Genomic DNA, 22500 nt, shown 5'->3' on the forward strand with positions numbered 1-22500 from the left:
AGAGAGATGGACAAAGAGAGACAGAGACAGAGAGAGAGAGATAGACAAAGAGAGAGAGAGATGGACAAAGAGAGAGAGAGAAAGAGAGAGAGAGAGAGAGACAAATAGAGAGAGAGAGAGACAGAGAGAGAGAGAGATTGACAAAGAGAGAGAGAGAGATGGACAAAGAGAGACAGAGAGAGAGAGAGATAGACAAAGAGAGAGAGAGAGATGGACAAAGAGAGAGTGAGAGACAGAGAGAGATAGAGATAGACAAAGAGAGAGAGAGATGGACAAAGAGAGAGAGAGACAGAGAGATAGACAAAGAGAGAGATGGACAAAGAGAGAGAGAGACAGAGAGAGAGATGGACAAAGAGAGAGAGAGACAGAGAGAGATAGAGAGATAGACAAAGAGAGAGAGATAGACAAAGAGAGAGATAGAGATAGACAAAGAGAGAGAGAGATGGACAAAGAGAGACAGAGACAGAGAGAGAGAGATAGACAAAGAGAGAGAGAGATGGACAAAGAGAGAGAGAGAAGGGTAGAGAGAGAGAGAGAGAGACAAATAGAGAGAGAGAGAGACAGAGAGAGAGAGAGAGATTGACAAAGAGAGAGAGAGAGATGGACAAAGAGAGAGTGAGAGACAGAGAGAGATAGAGATAGACAAAGAGAGAGAGAGATGGACAAAGAGAGAGAGAGACAGAGAGAGAGAGAGACAAAGAGAGAGAGAGACAAAGAGAGAGAGAAACAGACAGAGAGAGAGAGACAAAGAGAGATAGAGAGAGAGAGAGACAGAAATACAGAGAGAGAGAGAGAGAGAGAGAGAGAGAGAGAGAGAGAGAGAGAGAGAGACGGGCTAAGACGGAGTAAGATGAAAAGCGAGGCAGGGACGCATTGAAGACAGGCACACTCCAGCATTCTGTTTGTGTGTGTGTGTGTGTGTGTGTGTGTGTGTGTGTGTGTGTGTGTGTGTGTGTATAAAATTTCAGGCATATTATCCCATAAAGATATTCACATATTGTCACTGTTGGCACAAAAACTCCTTATTTCATATTACAGAATTTGAAAAGTGTTAACTTCCATTTACAGTGTCAGAAGTTAATAATGCACAGAGGATGTGAATCAAAGTGTTTCCATATTTAACACATTAAATAACGTGACACGAGTATTTACACATATATAAGACATACAGGACGTATTAATATGACCTACAGCTCCTGCAGATGGACTTACTGAGCTGTTCTGGCACTGGACGCTGGTGCTGTTGAAGCGCAGAGCGGTCACTCTGTGACTGACGCCCTGGATGTGTAACACGCACTCGTATCCTCTCTGTCCCGACTGCGGCTGTGGAAGGTTCCGGGCCTTCAGCGTGATCGGCCTGATCTCACCCGCAGGAATCACGATCTCCCCACCGCGCACCAGCTGAGGACAGTCCTGCAGGGCAGAGGGTCAGACAGCTGTTAACATCCGCCTGCAGTGCTGTTACCCGAACTGACCACAAAACTGAACTTCAACCAACCTGTATACCAAACCAAAGGGCTGATTCTATGCATTGTGAATGTATACATGCCGTCAGCGTTGATTTTGAGTTGAAAAATATATTTCTTATTTCCTTCATTACATCTCTTATAAACATGACATTATTTAACTCTTGAGATTCTTCTGAAATAATGACCCCTTCATTTGTCCATCTATGACCTTCCTATCATAAATACTCCACTTATATGGGGCAGTCGTGGGCTGGAGGTTAGGGATCTGGCCCTGTAACCGGAAGGTTGCTGGTTCGATCCCCAGGGCCGACAGTCCATGACTGAGGTGTCCTTGAGCAAGACACCTAACCCCCAACTGCTCCCCTGGGTGCTGTGGATAGGGCTGCCCACCGCTCCGGGCAAGTGTGCTCACTGCCCCCTAGTGTGTGTGTGTTCACTAGTGTGTATGTGGTGTTTCACTTCACGGATGGGTTAAACGCGGAGGTGGAATTTCCCCGGTTGTGGGAAGTGATGATGCCATGACGTCAAGCCTTATATAGTCACGGGGTTCAGGCCTCCACTTTTCATACGACACTGCCCATGAAACTCTAGACCAATCACACGCTGCACGGTCACTTGGGGTTTGAGGTCATTCTCTTGATGTGTTCCTCTCTCTTTAAACTCTCCTTTAAAAAGTCTCTTCATAGAACAGGATTCTCAGATGTTTCATATCTAAACGTTCCATTATCTTTATTACTACTTTCCAAACCCGCTGCAGCAGCTTCAGCAGCTGGAAACTCTCTGACGCCGTTTCCCACGAGTCGCCCGATGTGGACTGAATGAAGAATGAAGGGTTTCCGGCATGACGGTCAGTCCTTAGTGATGTCCTGAGCGTCCGTCGGTCAGTTTCACACAGAATGTAGACGGACACATGAATCCAGCAGCTCCACGTGGCGAGAGGCAGATGATGTGTATCTCAGCCCCTCTTCACAGGCTCATAACTCCAGATGTGAGTCACATAGGATCTCGAGATAAGGTGGAACGGAAAGGGTGGCTCTACGGATTCAGGAAGTGTTTGAATTGCATTTCTGAGCTGGATCATCACAAAAAGATACAGATAAAGAAATTTGATGTGTGGGCGAGTTAATGGACAGAAAAAAAAAACAAAAAACACACATTTAACAGAAAGCCTCACTTTCAGCTCCTCAAAGAACCTGCAGACACACCTCCAAAGCTCAGTCTTAGAAGCTGGTTGATGATTTTCTGAAGTAATCAAACCCATTCAGTGGTGCTGAGGTCTGGACTCTGGGGTGGTCAGTCCATTGTCCATCTTCTTTGTTTGATGTGTCCGTCTCCTTTTCTCAATGAGGTTTTTCTTGAACAGCTACACGTCCTTTCAGAGTGGTCTTCTCACAGTGGAAGGATGGACAGAAACACCTGTGGATGTTTCAGATCTGAAGCAGCTTGATCTTCTCCTCTCTCTCAGAGATCAAAGCTTTAAGTGCTGTTTATCTGAAGGGGGCAGGTTTGGGGGCTACCAGGTCTTCCAGATGGTTGTTAGGAGCCTCATTTTTAACTATTTTTGCTAATTGGTGGGGTGTGTGCTTCCATGAGTTAGCTTCATTATCCTCATAGCAACACTAAAGCAGTGTGTGTGTGTGTGTGTGTGTTTGTGTGTGTGTGTGTGTGTGTGTGTGTGTGTGTACCTCTGATGTGTTGACGTGTCCCTCCTGGAACGAGCAGCTGGTTGGGTCGTGTGTGCAGGTGTTTCTGTATTTACACCAGTGGCAGCGGAACAAACTGCTCACACACGATAAACACCTGCAAACACACATAGCCATCACAACAGTCATCACAACAGTCATCACAACATCCACCACAACATCCATCACAACATCCATCACAACTTCCACCACAACATCCATCACAACATCCATCACAACTTCCACCACAACATCCACCACAACTTCCACCACAACATCCATCACAATTTCCACCACAACTTCCACTACAACATCCATCACAACATCCACCACAACATCCATCACAACATCCATCACAACATCCATCACAACATCCATCACAACTTCCACCACAACATCCACCACAACTTCCACCACAACATCCATCACAATTTCCACCACAACTTCCACTACAACATCCATCACAACATCCACCACAACATCCATCACAACATCCATCACAACATCCACCACAACATCCATCACAACTTCCACCACACCATCCACCACAACTTCCACTACAACATCCATCACAACATCCACCACAACATCCATCACAACATCCATCACAACAGTCATCACAACATCCATCACAACATCCACCACAACATCCATCACAACATCCATCACAACATCCACCACAACATCCACCACAACATCCATCACAACTTCCACCACAACATCCATCACAACTTCCACCACAACATCCATCACAATTTCCACCACAACATCCATCACAACATCCATCACAACATCCATCACAACAGTCATCACAACATCCATCACAACATCCATCACAACATCCATCACAACATCCATCACAACAGTCATCACAACATCCACCACAACATCCATCACAACATCCACCACAACATCCACCACAACATCCATCACAACATCCATCACAACAGTCATCACAACATCCATCACAACATCCATCACCACATCCATCACAACATCCACCACAACATCCATCACAACATCCATCACAACTTCCACCACAACATCCATCACAACATCCACCACAACATCCATCACAACATCCACCACGACATCCATCACAACATCCATCACAACATCCATCACAACATCCACCACAACATCCATCACAACATCCACCACAACATCCATCACAACATCCATCACAACATCCATCACAACATCCACCACAACATCCATCACAACATCCATCACAACTTCCACCACAACATCCATCACAACTTCCACCACAACATCCATCACAACTTCCACCACAACATCCATCACAATTTCCACCACAACTTCCACTACAACATCCATCACAACATCCACCACAACATCCATCACAACATCCATCACAACTTCCACCACAACATCCATCACAACTTCCACCACAACATCCATCACAATTTCCACCACAACTTCCACTACAACATCCATCCCAACATCCACCACAACATCCATCACAACATCCACCACACCATCCATCACAGCATCCATCACAACATCCATCACAACTTCCACCACAACATCCATCACAACATCCATCACAACTTCCACCACAACATCCATCACAACTTCCACCACAACATCCATCACAACTTCCACCACAACATCCATCACAATTTCCACCACAACTTCCACTACAACATCCATCACAACATCCACCACAACATCCATCACAACATCCATCACAACATCCACCACAACATCCATCACAACTTCCACCACACCATCCACCACAACTTCCACTACAACATCCATCACAACATCCACCACAACATCCATCACAACATCCATCACAACATCCATCACAACAGTCATCACAACATCCATCACAACATCCACCACAACATCCATCACAACATCCATCACAACATCCACCACAACATCCATCACAACTTCCACCACAACATCCATCACAACTTCCACCACAACATCCATCACAATTTCCACCACAACTTCCACTACAACATCCATCACAACATCCACCACAACATCCATCACAACATCCATCACAACATCCATCACAACATCCATCACAACAGTCATCACAACATCCACCACAACATCCATCACAACATCCACCACAACATCCACCACAACATCCATCACAACATCCATCACAACAGTCATCACAACATCCATCACAACATCCATCACCACATCCATCACAACATCCACCACAACATCCATCACAACATCCATCACAACTTCCACCACAACATCCATCACAACATCCACCACAACATCCATCACAACATCCACCACAACATCCATCACAACATCCATCACAACATCCATCACAACATCCACCACAACATCCATCACAACATCCACCACAACATCCATCACAACATCCATCACAACATCCATCACAACATCCACCACAACATCCATCACAACATCCATCACAACTTCCACCACAACATCCATCACAACTTCCACCACAACTTCCACTACAACATCCATCACAACATCCACCACAACATCCATCACAACATCCATCACAACTTCCACCACAACATCCATCACAACTTCCACCACAACATCCATCACAATTTCCACCACAACTTCCACTACAACATCCATCCCAACATCCACCACAACATCCATCACAACATCCACCACACCATCCATCACAGCATCCATCACAACATCCATCACAACTTCCACCACAACATCCATCACAGCATCCACCACAACATTAACAACATTCACCACACCATCCATCACAGCATCCATCACAACATCCATCACAACTTCCACCACACCATCCATCACAGCATCCACCACAACATCCATCACAACTTCCACCACACCATCCATCACAGCATCCACCACAACATCCATCACAACTTCCACCACACCATCCATCACAGCATCCACCACAACATTCACCACAACATTCACCACAACATTCATCACAGCATCCACCACAACATCCATCACAACTTCCACCACACCATCCATCACAGCATCCACCACAACATCCATCACAGCATCCACCACAACATCCATCACAACATTCATCACAACATTCATCACAGCATCCACTACAACTTCCACCTTTACTAAATAACAGTCCTTATCCAATTATATTCTGCCTGTCACGTCTTGTTAGAAACCTCCTAGCTGTGAATCAGCTCTGTAGCTATTATTACGACATGTACAAGTAGAGTTCTTTCACTTGACCATTTAAAAAGTATCATCAACCTAAAAAAGATGGTTCTTCACGGGTTCCTCATAGAACCAACCATTATAGATTTATGTGCCATAAATTCAAACCATTTATGTGCTTGAATAGTTGTCTGCATGGTAAAATGGTTCTTCAGGTTGATGGAGAATGTGTTATACATGGTTCTGCATAGAACCTTTTTGAAAATGGTTCTAAATAGAACCAAAAAGGACTCTTCTAGTCTTATAAGCTCGACATAATAAGAATAGCCGCACCCTTTTTGGTGCTATATAGAACCATTTACAACACATTCTCCATCAATCTGAAGAACCATTTCACCATGCAGAGAACCCTTTAAGTAGGCAAATGGTTCACTGAGTGTTGATGGTTCTATCTTATAGTACAGTACAGTACAGTTGATGCACATTTATTTATCTGTATTACAAACAACTGTTTTATTTGCACCTTTTATTGCACTTTGAGCTTAAGTATAAATAAAATTAATATAAATAAAGTTATTATTATTATTATTATTATTATTAAGGGGGGTGAGGGGGAGGAGGAAAGCTGTTTACAGTGAAATATTACTATCAGTGTAAGAGTGAGGACCAGAATGCGGAGCTGCAGCTGCTGGAATCCCTGCAGAACACAGGTTTACACTCAGCACAGATGTTCACAAGCTTTCCTAAACGCCGCTGCGCTATGAAGACAGATCGGCCGTCTGCGTGATTTCAGAGCGAGAGATTAAATATTATATACACACTTAGCAGTTCTGCTGATGCAAACGCCCTCATTACCCTCTGAACTCTGAGCTGAACGGCTGGTGATGTAATCAGGGATAAAAACTGGGAGCAACACTACAGCTCTTCTTCCCACTAAACAACCGAGGATGAAAAAAGTGAATATTCTCATATTCGATTATTTGTGTGAATTACTGTTAAAGGGGAACTCAAATTTTTCTCAATTTTTTCAAACATTCTGCATAATTAACTGGTTTAGATGTAAACAGAGCAGTTCAGAGCGGTTTGGTGTGAAACCCTCTGTTCTAGATAAACTAACCGAGTCAGAGCTGTTCACAGTGGTGGTGATGGGAACCAGACGTCCCTCTAAAAGCTCCTCACAGAAAGTTCCTACATGAACTGGTTCTGAATTCACTGCCTGATGACTGAGACGCTGTTTTATGAGAGTTTAGAGAACTTCAACTCCATTCATGGTGGAGGGAGACATGCAGGGAGCTGTGCGGCAAAATAGTCCCCAAAGAAAACTCATTATTCCAGATTTTCCACTGTTTTCCATCATCAACATTCCATATAAGCTCAGAAGACTCGTGTAGGTTCTCTGGTGGTTCTGGATGGTAAATAAAGTGTCTATATCTGTGTTGTAGTCATGGTGACGCCTGGTTCCCATCACCACCACTGTAAAGCCGTCTGAACCGTTTCACACCAAACCCTCTGGATCTCTGTTTACACCATAAACACTGAGGTGAGTAAATATTTTTTTAAAAATTGGTGGAATTCCCCTTTAAATCACCACCACATTAAAATAAGACATACTGCGTCGTTTAAGCTGCCCATCCTTAGTAAAGACGATGGCTCTATATAGAACCATGAACACTCAAAGAACCATTTGCATGATTACATGGTTCTCTGCATGTTGAAATGGTTCGTCAGACTAGTAGAAAATGTGTTGTTTATGGTTTATGTTTCTATATAGCACCAAAAACGGTTCTGTTATTGGTATGTTCTGCTATTGTTACGATGTCAAGCTTTACATAATAGAAGAACTCATTTTAAAAAGGATGCTATACAGAACCACATGCAGCACATTCTCCATCAGTCTGAAGAACCATTTCACCACGCAAGGACAGAATGAATTTTTTTACAGATTTTCAAAATGAAACGTTCTCTTCACTTTGTCAGAGAATTTCATGATGAATGGACCAATAGATGAAGAGTCCAAAATTAGTTGGAAAACCGACGCTGTAAGTGACCTGCTGCCCTCGTCAGATAAGGCCTTTAATTCGCTGTAGGGTGGACGTTACTTTGAATTGCTACCAGAAATATCTGTTGATGTTTCTGAAATGGTCTTAGTGAGACGACGGACTGAGTTAAGAAAGGCTGCTACTCACATGCTGTGCATACTGCAGTTATAGAATTTAACCTCTGTGCTGGCCACCATCTGACCAGTCTCTTTAGAAATCACCCTCAACTCCACACCTGACCAGTCTGAGAGAGGGAGAGAGAGACAGAGAATGTGAGAGAGAGAGAGAGAGAGAGAGAGAGAGATAGAGAATGTGAGAGAGAGAGAGATAGAGAGAGAGAGAGAATGTGAGAGAGAGAGAGAGAGAGAGAGAGAGAGAATGTGAGAGCGAGAGAGAGAGAGAGACAGAGAGAGAGAGAGAGAGAGAGAGAGACAGAGAGAGAGAGAGAGAGACAGAGAGAGAGAGAGAGAGAGAGAGACAGAGAGAGAGAGAGAGACAGAGAGAGAGAGAGAGAGAGAGAGAGAGACAGAGAGAGAGAGAGAGAGAGAGAGAGACAGAGAGAGAGACAGAGAGAGAGAGAGAGAGAGACAGAGAGAGAGACAGAGAGAGAGAGAGAGAGAGAGAGAGACAGAGAGAGAGAGAGAGACAGAGAGAGAGAGACAGAGAGAGAGAGAGAGACAGAGAGAGAGAGAGAGAGAGAGAGAGACAGAGAGAGAGAGAGAGACAGAGAGAGACAGAGAGAGAGAGAGAGAGACAGAGAGAGAGAGAGAGAGAGAGAGACAGAGAGAGAGAGAGAGAGAGAGAGACAGAGAGAGAGAGACAGAGAGAGAGAGAGACAGAGAGAGAGAGAGAGAGAGAGACAGAGACAGAGAGAGAGAGAGAGACAGAGAGAGAGAGAGAGAGAGAGAGAGACAGAGAGAGAGAGACAGAGAGAGAGAGAGACAGAGAGAGAGAGAGAGAGAGAGAGAGAGAGAGACAGAGAGAGAGAGAGAGAGACAGAGAGAGAGAGACAGACAGAGAGAGAGAGAGACAGAGAGACAGAGAGAGAGAGAGAGAGAGAGACAGAGAGAGAGAGAGAGAGAGAGAGAGAGAGAGAGAGAGACAGAGAGAGAGAGAGACAGAGAGACAGAGAGAGAGAGACAGAGAGAGAGAGAGACAGAGAGAGAGAGAGAGAGAGAGACAGAGAGAGAGAGACAGAGAGAGAGAGAGAGAGAGACAGAGACAGAGAGAGAGAGAGAGAGACAGAGAGAGAGAGAGAGACAGAGAGAGAGAGAGACAGAGAGACAGAGAGAGAGAGACAGAGAGAGAGAGAGACAGAGAGAGAGAGAGAGAGAGAGACAGAGAGAGAGAGACAGAGAGAGAGAGAGAGAGAGAGACAGAGAGAGAGAGACAGAGAGAGAGAGATCAAAACACACACATTAAAAAACTTGCCTGAATCAACAACAACCCAAGCCATTAAAGACCCCACACTTACTAAAGGAAAATTTAATGGTTGTTTTGATTGTTTTCTTCTTTTTTATTGATAGTTATTTTCTTGTGTTTCACCTCAAGGCCTATTGCAACACCCCAGCGGCCCACTGCTGGCCCCCTGACGGGCCACTGGCTTTTTGATTAGTGCTGGTTAGTTAGATCTGGGGAACAAAACGCCACTTTTCATCGCTTATTTTTCACTGACAGTCCAGTTGACTTATTTTTCCTTAATTTCTTGTAAATTATTAATTGTAAATAATTTCAACGCTAATATCATAACTAAGCCAGTTAGTCCATGTATATATAAGACAGTGAGTCATACAGTGTCAGAAACCACATCATCAAGACTGTCAGAGACACTAAACCCCTCCACACAGTTTAAGACGAGCGAGTGATGAGGACCATGATAATTAATGGGGTATCACTTTAAGGTCATTATGCCCCCCACCAGCTCTCACCTTGATCTGCAGGTATGAGTGGAACTTCCTTGGCCGTCGGAGACAGACACATGACCCTGTTCCCGTTGACGTGACCTTCAACCTCTGCCAGGTTTCCGAAAGAGCAGCTGACACCAGCTGAGAGGTCAGGGACATTACTGACCTCCAGCAGGAGCTGGAGAAAAATAACACAACACACTAATCAATACCTGATCCTAATCAATAACTCAAACTAAACAGTACCTCAAACTGATCAATACCCGATCCTAATCAATAACTCAAACTAAACAGTACCTCAAACTGATCAATACCTGATCCTAATCAATAACTCAAACTAAACAGTACCTCGCACTGATCAATACCTGATCCTAATCAACACCTCAAACGAAATAGTACCTCACACCGATCAATACCTGATCCTAATCAACACCTCAAACTCATTCGTACCTCAAACTGATCAATACCCGATTCTAATCAACACCTCAAACTCATTCGTACCTCAAACTGATCAATACCCGATCCTAATCAATAACTCAAACTAAACAGTACCTCGCACTGATCAATACCTGATCCTAATCAACACCTCAAACGAAATAGTACCTCACACCGATCAATACCTGATCCTAATCAACACCTCAAACTCATTTGTACCTCAAACTGATCAATACCTGATCCTAATCAACACCTCAAACTCATTCGTACCTCAAACTGATCAATACCCGATTCTAATCAACACCTCAAACTAAATAGTACCTCACACCGATCAATACCTGATCCTAATCAACACCTCAAACTAATTAGTACCTCGCACTGATCAATACCTGATCCTAATCAACACCTCAAACGAAATAGTACCTCACACCGATCAATACCTGATCCTAATCAACACCTCAAACTCATTCGTACCTCAAACTGATCAATACCTGATCCTAATCAACACCTCAAACTCATTCGTACCTCAAACTGATCAATACCCGATTCTAATCAACACCTCAAACTAAATAGTACCTCACACCAATCAATACCTGATCCTAATCAACACCTCAAACTAATTAGTACCTCGCACTGATCAATACCTGATCCTAATCAACACCTCAAACGAAATAGTACCTCACACCGATCAATACCCGATTCTAATCAACACCTCAAATGAAATAGTACCTCACACCGATCAATACCCGATTCTAATCAACACCTCAAACGAAATAGTACCTCACACCGATCAATACCTGATCCTAATCAACACCTCAAACTAATTAGTACCTCACACCGATCAATACCTGATCCTAATCAACACCTCAAACTAATTAGTACCTCACACCGATCAATACCTGATCCTAATCAACACCTCAAACTAAATAGTACCTCACACCGATCAATACCTGATCCTAATCAACACCTCAAACGAAATAGTACCTCACACCGATCAATACCTGATCCTAATCAACACCTCAAACTAATTAGTACCTCACACCAATCAATACCTGATCCTAATCAACACCTCAAACTAAATAGTACCTCACACTGATCAATACCTGATCCTAATCAACACCTCAAACTAATTAGTACCTCACACCGATCAATACCTGATCCTAATCAACACCTCAAACTAATTAGTACCTCACACTGATCAATACCCGATTCTAATCAACACCTCAAACTCGTTCGTACCTCAAACTGATCAATACCCGATCCTAATCAATAACTCAAACTAAACAGTACCTCGCACTGATCAATACCTGATCCTAATCAACACCTCAAACGAAATAGTACCTCACACCGATCAATACCTGATCCTAATCAACACCTCAAACTCATTCGTACCTCAAACTGATCAATACCTGATCCTAATCAACACCTCAAACTCATTCGTACCTCAAACTGATCAATACCCGATTCTAATCAACACCTCAAACTAAATAGTACCTCACACCGATCAATACCTGATCCTAATCAACACCTCAAACTAATTAGTACCTCGCACTGATCAATACCTGATCCTAATCAACACCTCAAACGAAATAGTACCTCACACCGATCAATACCCGATTCTAATCAACACCTCAAATGAAATAGTACCTCACACCGATCAATACCTGATCCTAATCAACACCTCAAACTAAATAGTACCTCACACCGATCAATACCTGATCCTAATCAACACCTCAAACTAAATAGTACCTCACACCGATCAATACCTCATCCTAATCAACAACTCAAACTAATTAGTACTTCACACCGATCAATACCTGATCCTAATCAACACCTCAAACTAAATAGTACCTCACACCGATCAATACCTGATCCTAATCAACACCTCAAACTAAATAGTACCTCACACCGATCAATACCTGATCCTAATCAACACCTCAAACTAAATAGTACCTCACACCGATCAATACCTGATCCTAATCAACACCTCAAACTAAATAGTACCTCACACTGATCAATACCTGATCCTAATCAACACCTCAAACTAATTAGTACCTCACACCGATCAATACCTGATCCTAATCAACACCTCAAACTAAATAGTACCTCACACTGATCAATACCTGATCCTAATCAACACCTCAAACTAATTAGTACCTCACACCGATCAATACCTGATCCTAATCAACACCTCAAACGAAATAGTACCTCACACCGATCAATACCTGATCCTAATCAACACCTCAAACTAATTAGTACCTCACACTGATCAATACCTGATCCTAATCAACACCTCAAACGAAATAGTACCTCACACTGATCAATACCTGATCCTAATCAACACCTCAAACTAATTAGTACCTCACACTGATCAATACCTGATCCTAATCAACACCTCAAACTAATTAGTACCTCACACCGATCAATACCTGATCCTAATCAACACCTCAAACTAAATAGTACCTCACACCGATCAATACCTGATCCTAATCAACACCTCAAACTAAATAGTACCTCACACTGATCAATACCTGATCCTAATCAACACCTCAAACTAAATAGTACCTCACACCGATCAATACCTGATCCTAATCAACACCTCAAACTAAATAGTACCTCACACCGATCAATACCTGATCCTAATCAACACCTCAAACTAAATAGTACCTCACACCGATCAATACCTGATCCTAATCAACACCTCAAACTAAATAGTACCTCACACCGATCAATACCTGATCCTAATCAACACCTCAAACTAAATAGTACCTCACACCGATCAATACCTGATCCTAATCAACACCTCAAACTAATTAGTACCTCACACCGATCAATACCTGATCCTAATCAACACCTCAAACTAAATAGTACCTCACACCGATCAATACCTGATCCTAATCAACACCTCAAACTAAATAGTACCTCACACCGATCAATACCTGATCCTAATCAACACCTCAAACTAAATAGTACCTCACACCGATCAATACCTGATCCTAATCAACACCTCAAACTAAATAGTACCTCACACCGATCAATACCTGATCCTAATCAACACCTCAAACTAAATAGTACCTCACACTGATCAATACCTGATCCTAATCAACACCTCAAACTAATTAGTACCTCACACCGATCAATACCTGATCCTAATCAACACCTCAAACTCATTCGTACCTCACAATGATCAATATTTCATTCTAACCTGATCATTCTCTTGTCCTAATCAATACCAAATTCTGATCAAAACCTCATCCTTATCAATACCCCAAAACAATCAATACTGATTCTAATCAATACCTCATATTTTATGAGTAAACCTGTTGTAAATGGTGAAAAGGGGCTGCCTGTATTTAAATACTGGCTGAATCTAAACGCAAATTTAAAACAGAAATAAACAGAATATTAATATACATTTAATAAAACTGCGGCTGAGCAGCTGCACAGAAACATACAGCGGACAGACTAAATAAAAGACTGACCGGGACACTGTGCTCGGACATGGCGATGCTGTCTGGGTAGGCGGTGACTTTAACACACCGCTCGATCTCATCAGCGAATCGGAACGGCTCGTCCGATCTCTCGCACCTGTCCCGCCTCATACACCTGAGAGGGGAACACGAAGGTAAACACACAACACAAGAGGAAAACACACGAGAAAATAAGGAGCTCTAGAAGAGTCGTTCAAATTTTACTGACTTAAACACTGTTTACGTTTCACTGCGCCCTCCTCACAGTGCTACAGCGGTTTAGCCCCACCCATTCACGTTAAGGTGTTACAGAGTGTTGTTCTTGCAGAATTATTGGAAGCTGTTTTTGAAAGAGGCACAATCCAATCCAATCACAACCTAGCTCATTTACATATATCAGTCTTAAAGGCACAGCAGCAAATACAGCCGGTTTAAAGAGATGTTTGAAAAATGATCATGTAAAAATGATTTGTGACTGTTCTTAGTAGACAGACAGACGGAGAGAGAGAGAGAGAGAGAGAGAGAGAGAGAGAGAGAGACAAAGGGACAGAGAGGAAGAAAGAGTAAGGGACTGACAGAAAGAGGACAGAGAGATAAAAACGAAAGAGCAAAAGAGCAGAAAACAGAGAGAGAAAAGAAAAAAACAGTATGTGCGTTAGAGAAAGGTAGAATATGAGCTCTTTAATATAATGTATGACGAAGGGCATCAAAAGGCTTCTAAAAATGCAAACTGACAAAATGTCAACAACCGCCGTGTTTGGAGTGACAATGAAGCGCTAGCTGTCAGAGTGAGGACTTCAAGGTGACACAAACACACACACACGCACACACACGCACACACACGCACACACATAGACAGACAGACAGACAGACACACACACACAGACAAGCTCTCAAACTCATTCAAACATCTCCACTATAATTGCCTCACAAAGGCATCGAATCAAAGCTCAGCCACAAGTGCGGTTGCCATGGTTACCACCCATACAAACAGCCCCATCAGACACAACACACATATACGCTTGGGTCCTCTCAGGGTAATTATTATGGCTGGAACCTGATGATTCAGACGCTGTTGTTGAATTTAGTGTAAAAGCTGCTGCTTCTGTCTTAAAAAACACCAACTACTGGCAAAACACACTTCTGAATATATGCACTACTGAATACCCACACTGCTGAATAAACTCACTACTGAATAAATGCATCACTGAATACATGCACTACTGAATACACGCACTACTAAATTCATGCACTATTGACTAAATGCACTACTGAATACCCACACTGCTGAATAAACTCACTACTGAATAAATGCACTACTGAATACGTGCAATACTGAATACACACACTACTGAATATATGAACTACTAATTTCATGCATTACTGACTAAATACCCTATGGTATACATGCACCACTGAATACACACATTACTGAATAAACCCACCACTGAACACACGCACTACTGAATGCATGCACTACTGAATATGCACACTACTAAAGGTCCACACTACTGAGTATACACACTACTGAACACACATACTACTGAATGCACTTAAAAGAATGAAGCACAAGACCAATTGGTTTTGTAAATGAAGTGTGAGTGTGAAGAACCTTTTAAAATATAGTGGTTGGTTGGTGTAGTGGTTAACACCTCTGCCTTGTAGACTGGGGTTCAATCCCCACCTGGGCAAAACACTCTACACTACACCAATAAGAGTCCTTGGGCAAGACTCCTAACACCGCCTTCGCCTGCCTGTGTAAAATGATCAAACTGTAAGTCGCTCTGGATTAGAGCGTCAGCCAAATGCCGTAAATGTAAAAACCTGCAGAACCTCCACATAATGCAAAGCTTTCTACACTAATCAAAGTTTTTTCCTAGAACCCTATGTAGCCAATCACCATTTATTATTTTAAGAGTGTCCCTGATCTCCTCCTATTCAGATAAAAAGGCTCATGATCAACACTGGCAACCCACGTGGCTTTGCAAGGAAACAAACACAACCATCAAATATTCATACTGACAGAAACGACTGAATAACTGGGCAGAGCCTTAAAGTGTATAACACTGACATTATTTTCAAACTATGCTATAATCCATTACTTTATTATCTCATCCAGAGCCCTGCAGTGAGTCAGTGAGTCTGATTAGGAGTTAAATACGACCACTGTGAGGTTTAGGAGATGGTTATAACTCTAATGAATCTCCCTTCAGATATCAAAGCCCCACCCAGCTCTGATGTATCATAAAAAATATAATTAACTGCCTCATATTTAATAGGCTGTAAGGATCAGGAAATAGGACAGGAATGAGGATCAGTCTCACTGAGATATAAAGTTAGATTGGTTATAAAGCAAGCTGGTGTCTTTGAAATATAAGCACCCCCAGGAGTCTAATAAATGCTAGAAAATTGCCTAATAAATGTTGGGGAAACACTAAAGAAGGAACTTGGGGCGAAGCTTGGGTTGCATTGAAGTACATCTGAAGAAACACAGAAATTCCTGGGAATCACTGGGGAAATGCTGCGAGTATGTCATGAGGAACTACTGAGGAATCACTGATGGAAGACTAGAGAACCACTGGAGAAACACTGGAAAACACTGTACTGGGAAATTGTAATGAGAAACATTAGGGAGACAGAGAAATCTTAAGAAATGTGGGATAAACACTGGAGAAACCTTGGAAAAACACAGTAGAAATGGTCCAAAAACACCGGAGAAATTTCAGAGAAACACTGCAGGAATTTTGGAGAAATGTTGGAGAAACACTGGTCAACGAACACAGCAGAAATGATGGACACTGGAGATATGATGAAAAGCGGAGAAAGGCTGGATTAACACTGAAGACAGGACGGAAAAACTTCAGAGAAATCAGAATCAGAATCTTTCACACTTTATTGATCCCAGAGGGAAAATGCTGTTGTTACAGTTGCAACCATTTATATAAAAAATAAACACTTTAATAATTTAAGACAAAAAAGAGAAATTTGCAATATGTACAAGTTTAAATTCTTACAAATCCAGTAAGAGGCTGTGATAATAAATATTAGACACTGTATAAAACCTCTGAGTTACTGTACACTGAGGGAGGAGTTATAGAGTTTGATGGCCACAGGTGAGAATGACCTCCTGTGGAGCTCTGTGGTCCTTTCGGTAGAATGAGTCTTGAGCTGAATGAGCTCCTGTGCCTCATCACTGTGTCGTAGAGTGGGTGGGAGCCATTGTCCATAATGGCCTGCAGCTTAGACTGCGTCCTCCTCTCCGACACGGCCGTCAGTGAGTCCAGCTCCACACCCACAGCATCACCGGCCTTACGGATCAGTCTGCTGAGTCTGTTGGCATCTGCCACCCTCAGCCTGCTTCCCCAGCATGCAACAGCATAGAGGATAGCACTCGCCACCACAGACTCATAGAAGATCCTGAGCATAGTCCAGCAGATGTTGAAGGACCTCAGGCGCCTCAGAAAATAGAGACGACCTTGACCCTTCCTGTAGAGGGCATCAGTGTTCTTAGCCCAGTCCAGTTTATTGTCAAAATACACAGGAGTACTGCTGGAGAAACACTGGAGAAATGCAGGAGGAACTCTGGAGAAATGCTGGAGGAACTCTGGAGTAATGCTGGACGAACACTACAGCAACACTGGAGAAATGCTGAATGACCACTGGGGAAATGTTGGAGAAACACCGGTAGAAATACTAGCTGAGGAAATTTTGGAGAAATACTAGATGAACACTTGAGAAATGCTGGGGAAACATGAGACACACTGGATAAATACTGAGTGAACATGAGAAATGCTGGATGAACACTGCAGCAATACTGTAGAAGTGCTGGATGAACACTGGAGAAATGTTGCGGAGACACTGGAGAGGTACTGGATGAACACTGGAGAAATGCTTCGGAGACACTGGAGAGGTACTGGATGAACACTGGAGAAATGCTGCGGAGACACTGGAGAGGTACTAGATGAACACTGGAGAAATGCTTCGGAGACACTGGAGAGGTACTGGATGAACACTGGAGAAATGCTGCGGAGACACTGGAGAGGTACTGGATGAACACTGTTGAAATGCTTCGGAGACAGTGGAGAGATACTGGATGAACATTGGAGAAATCCTGGATGAACATTGGAGAAATCCTGGAGAAATACTGGATGAACACAGGAGACATGCTGAAGAAACACTTGGAGGAACAACAAAGAAAGTTCAAATGCATTTTGAAGAAACCTGGGAAAACAGAGGAGAAACCTTGGAGAAGTCCCGCTTAGCTCGTCTCTGCCTGAGGGCTGTGAGTTGCTTTTGAAACCTCTGCGTGTTCTGAGCCGTGCTGCTCCTCCAGGAGGCCTTTTCATTTAATTAAGTGTCTCATTTCTGTTCAGCTAACCGGAGATGATGTCTCTCCCCTGAAAAGCTGTCTAGAGGTTAACAAATTTGACTTTTTATCCTCCAATAATGTGGCAGGAGGAAAAGAGGGAGAACACGGATCCACAAAGCCAAGCTTGAAGAGAAATGTGATCAGGCAAAAGGCTACACAGGCGGAATAACAAATGTCAGGGACATCTGATATCTGGACCAGAACGGTCAAATCACAGGTAATAATTCACTCCTGCTGCTCAACGGGATCAAATGGACAGTGGAGTAAACCGATCTGACATTTCGAGGCAGAAACATGCGTGGAGACGGCGGCAGCTGGATGGTGCTTTCTGAGGCGGGATTACGGTAATGATGTTGATTCCGTTCTGTAATGATATTGATTGGGTTGATAACATTGATTTGGTAAAAGCGTGTCGAGCTGGAGGTGAACTGTGCTTGACATTCCTTCAGGAACATTAACTAACGCTGTCCACAGTGTAGTAAGATGCATTAAATGAAGAAATAGAAGCAGTATGGATTTCCTGTCAAACTGAGTAACTCAAATTGTCGACTACACTACTCGACTTTTCGCACAATTTTAAGTCCGATTTGACCCTTGTGACAAATTTTCACAGCCTGAAGCGATTCTCCAGGTTGGCTTTGTTCACATTAAAAGTCATTACATAAATCTTTAATTTAATTTTCAAATTTTTTGCTCAGATCCGATCTCTCTGATTCGATGGTCCACACTCGTTTAGGTCAGAGACTCAAATCGGTCATTAATGTGATGAACCGGCTCCTGAAATGACCCTCATGAGCTCCTCCTACTCAGTAACGTCACGTGACTGAATCACTGCATCATCATCAACGAGCAGAACGAGCTTCGCTGAGAAGATCATTAACTCTGATCAGCTCTCAGCTTCATTATTAGAGCCAGACGGAGGAGAAAAAGGTGAGACGAGCTGCTTCTCCACCGTTTACAGGCTTTAGCTTCTGTTCGGCGCTGTTGCCGTGGTAACGCTGAACGATGGTCACGCTTAGTGGAAATAAAGCACATGAATTCCGATCGGAGGGTCACATTAAGGTCACATGGCCACGAATCGGATATGAATCCGATCTAGGACCACATATGAAAGTGGCTCAGGTTGGATTTGAAAAGATCAGCTTGGTGTCCACACAGCTCTGAAAACACCAGATCTGAGTCACATCAGGGCAAAAAATCGGATTTGTGCCACTTTAACCTGGTAATGTGAACGCAGCCTCTGTGTTATTCTGTCTGTGCCTCGTCGTCTGAGCGCCTCACGACGAAAAGACAAGAAATTCTGTCACAAACTGAGGTTAAGCTTGTGATTCTCTCTGTTTTAGGAATCTGGTAAGATGTTAAAAGTCACGTAGTGTAAAACATCCAGCCTAAAATATCAAAAATTGGCAAGTGATGATTTAGTTGTGCAGTTAGCACCATGCTAACTGGTGGGAATAAGATTCCACCACTTCTTAGCTATATTAGCTTTAGGGGGTAAACTGGGTACATTTGATTCAGTGCCAAACTTCTCCTTCCTGGATTCACTCACTGGACTGATGGAGTTTGAGGTTCATCTGAGAAATGACTCTGGTGTGAGGGCAGTTCACCCTGAGGGGAAACTGGCAGGTCCTCAGCAGCAGACTGGAGATTTTGGTTTTCGAATGGCTGCATTATTGAAGATACTGAAGATGAAGAAGCAGCATTTGATCCCAAAATGTAATAGAAATGTATTTGAATCCCAGTTTAAGCGACGGAAACTACGACTCTCAGGCTCTGAAGTGAAAACAAATGAGGTGGGAGAAATCGGTTTATACTGTGATTCAGAGCATTCACTGATTGTTTTGCATGGGATGAAAAAATGAACATGTGGCAGCAGCAGTGAAAAGGAAAACAATCACAATGCACTTTAGTGGCGCGCCTGTACCACACAGAGAGGATCTATAAAACTAATTTAGCACACAATCGATGATCAGCGTCCTATTTACTGTGTCTGTGACTCACTTGTTGTGGAGAACACACCAGCCGCAGTGAGGGTCTCCAGAGCTCAGACACTCCCCACACCTGCTGTACTGCTCACAGAACTCCACTGGCACTTGGGTCACCTACACACACATACACAGGGAGAGAGAAAGGCATGAATATATTTACATATACCTTAGTAGTAGTAATATAGGAGTGACAGTAACAGCAGTAGCATTGTTTTATATATATATACACACACACACACACACACACTACTTCTTCTAATAATAATAATTTTCATAATTTCATATGTATTATACACATAGCATATAAGTACCTATAATAATAATAATAATAATAATAATAATATTACCTATAAATATTATTATAATATTTAATATATAAAACGTAAAAAAACAGCACAACTTTTCATAATTTCTTCCACTCCAGTCCTACAGACTGTCTGCAGGACCAACACTCCCCATTACTTTAATGTGCATGGGTGAGGCTAAACTGCTGTAGACGGAATGGGTGGGGCTAAACTGCTGTAGACTGAATGGGAGGAGCTAAACTGCTGTAGACTGAATGGGCGGGGCTAAACTGCTGTAGGCTGAATGGGTGGGGCTAAACTGCTGTAGACTGAATGGGAGGGGCTAAGCTGCTGTAGGCTGAATGGGTGGGGCTAAACTGCTGTAGACTGAATGGGAGGGGCTAAACTGCGGTAGACTGAACAGATGAAGCTAAACTGCTGTAGACTGAATGGGAGGGGCTAAACTGCTGTAGACTGAACAGGTGGGGCTAAACTGCTGTAGACTGAACAGGTGAAGCTAAGCTGCTGTAGACTGAATGGGAGGGGCTAAACTGCTGTAGACTGAACAGGTGAGGCTAAACTGCTGTAGACTGAATGGGAGGGGCTAAACTGCTGTAGACTGAACAGGTGAGGCTAAACTGCTGTAGACTGAATGGGAGGGGCTAAACTGCTGTACACTGAACAGGTGGGGCTAAACTGCTGTAGGCTGAACAGGTGAGGCTAAACTGCTGTAGACTGAACAGGTGAGGCTAAACTGCTGTAGACTGAACAGGTGGGGCTAAACTGCTGTAGACTGAACAGGTGAGGCTAAACCATCTATAACATATTCACAAGTACCTATGTGCAATAAAAATAATCTCAAATATACTAAATATATGCATCTAAATACAATAACGTCTCTAATGTATTATGTGTTAATATCAACATGTAAAAAAGTCCCATATGTATTATGTATTTACAAGTATTTGTACATAATAATAATAATTTTCAGCCTAAATGAAAAAGAAATGATTCTGCTCTTTCATTTTTAAGCAATGAAACTTCAAGGTGTTGAAAGAAGCACTTTAAACATGTAAGGATCATTTTATTGCTGCTGTAGTTTTTTTAAAATCTGATTTTACAACAAAGTCTGTAAAATGTACAAAAACAAACACACACACACACACACACACACACACACACACACACACACACACACACACACACACACACACACACACACTCTCTCTCTCTCTCTTCTCTCTCTCGCATAATGAAGAAACTATTTCTAATCAGAGTTTTAGCCTTGTTTCTAATCACGATGTTAATGGCATCTATTGATGAACTACACCAGAATCAATAGGCTCAATCAATAAGTGAGCTGAGTGTTCTGTCCGAGTGTACAGCTCCAGCTGTTTCAGGGGCAATGCTGGTAAACGAGGTGAGTGACCTCACATTCACAGACTAACTGCTTTCATACCTCGTTACACACAACAAGCAGAGTGCATACTAATGCACTCTCTAGCTGAGACTCTACAGTGGAGTGAACACTAATATACTCTACAGTGGAGTGAACACTAATATACTCTACAGTGGAGTGAACACTAATATACTCTACAGCAGAGTGAACACTAATATACTCTACAGAAGGTGTGAACACTAATATACTCTACAGTAGAGTGAACATTAATACACACTACAGCAGAGTGAACATTAATATACTCCACAGCAGAGTGAACACTA

General features: G+C 42.7%; 1 protein-coding gene across 1 annotated transcript in view; it reads right to left on the bottom strand.

The window, feature by feature from the left end:
* Window positions 1-22500, bottom strand: part of LOC108444095 (plexin-A2-like) — a 165509-nt gene that overhangs the window by 57576 nt on the left and 85433 nt on the right. The window contains exons 5-10 of the mRNA XM_037532242.1: window positions 20508-20608; window positions 14150-14273; window positions 10257-10410; window positions 8476-8572; window positions 3155-3269; window positions 1213-1413 (exon numbers count right to left, since the gene is read on the bottom strand). Coding sequence (XP_037388139.1) covers window positions 1213-1413; window positions 3155-3269; window positions 8476-8572; window positions 10257-10410; window positions 14150-14273; window positions 20508-20608 — 792 coding nt within the window. The remainder of the gene's footprint in view (window positions 1-1212; window positions 1414-3154; window positions 3270-8475; window positions 8573-10256; window positions 10411-14149; window positions 14274-20507; window positions 20609-22500) is intronic.

Source organism: Pygocentrus nattereri, chromosome 21 (assembly GCF_015220715.1).
Source record: "Pygocentrus nattereri isolate fPygNat1 chromosome 21, fPygNat1.pri, whole genome shotgun sequence".
Classification (NCBI taxonomy): domain Eukaryota; kingdom Metazoa; phylum Chordata; class Actinopteri; order Characiformes; family Serrasalmidae; genus Pygocentrus; species Pygocentrus nattereri.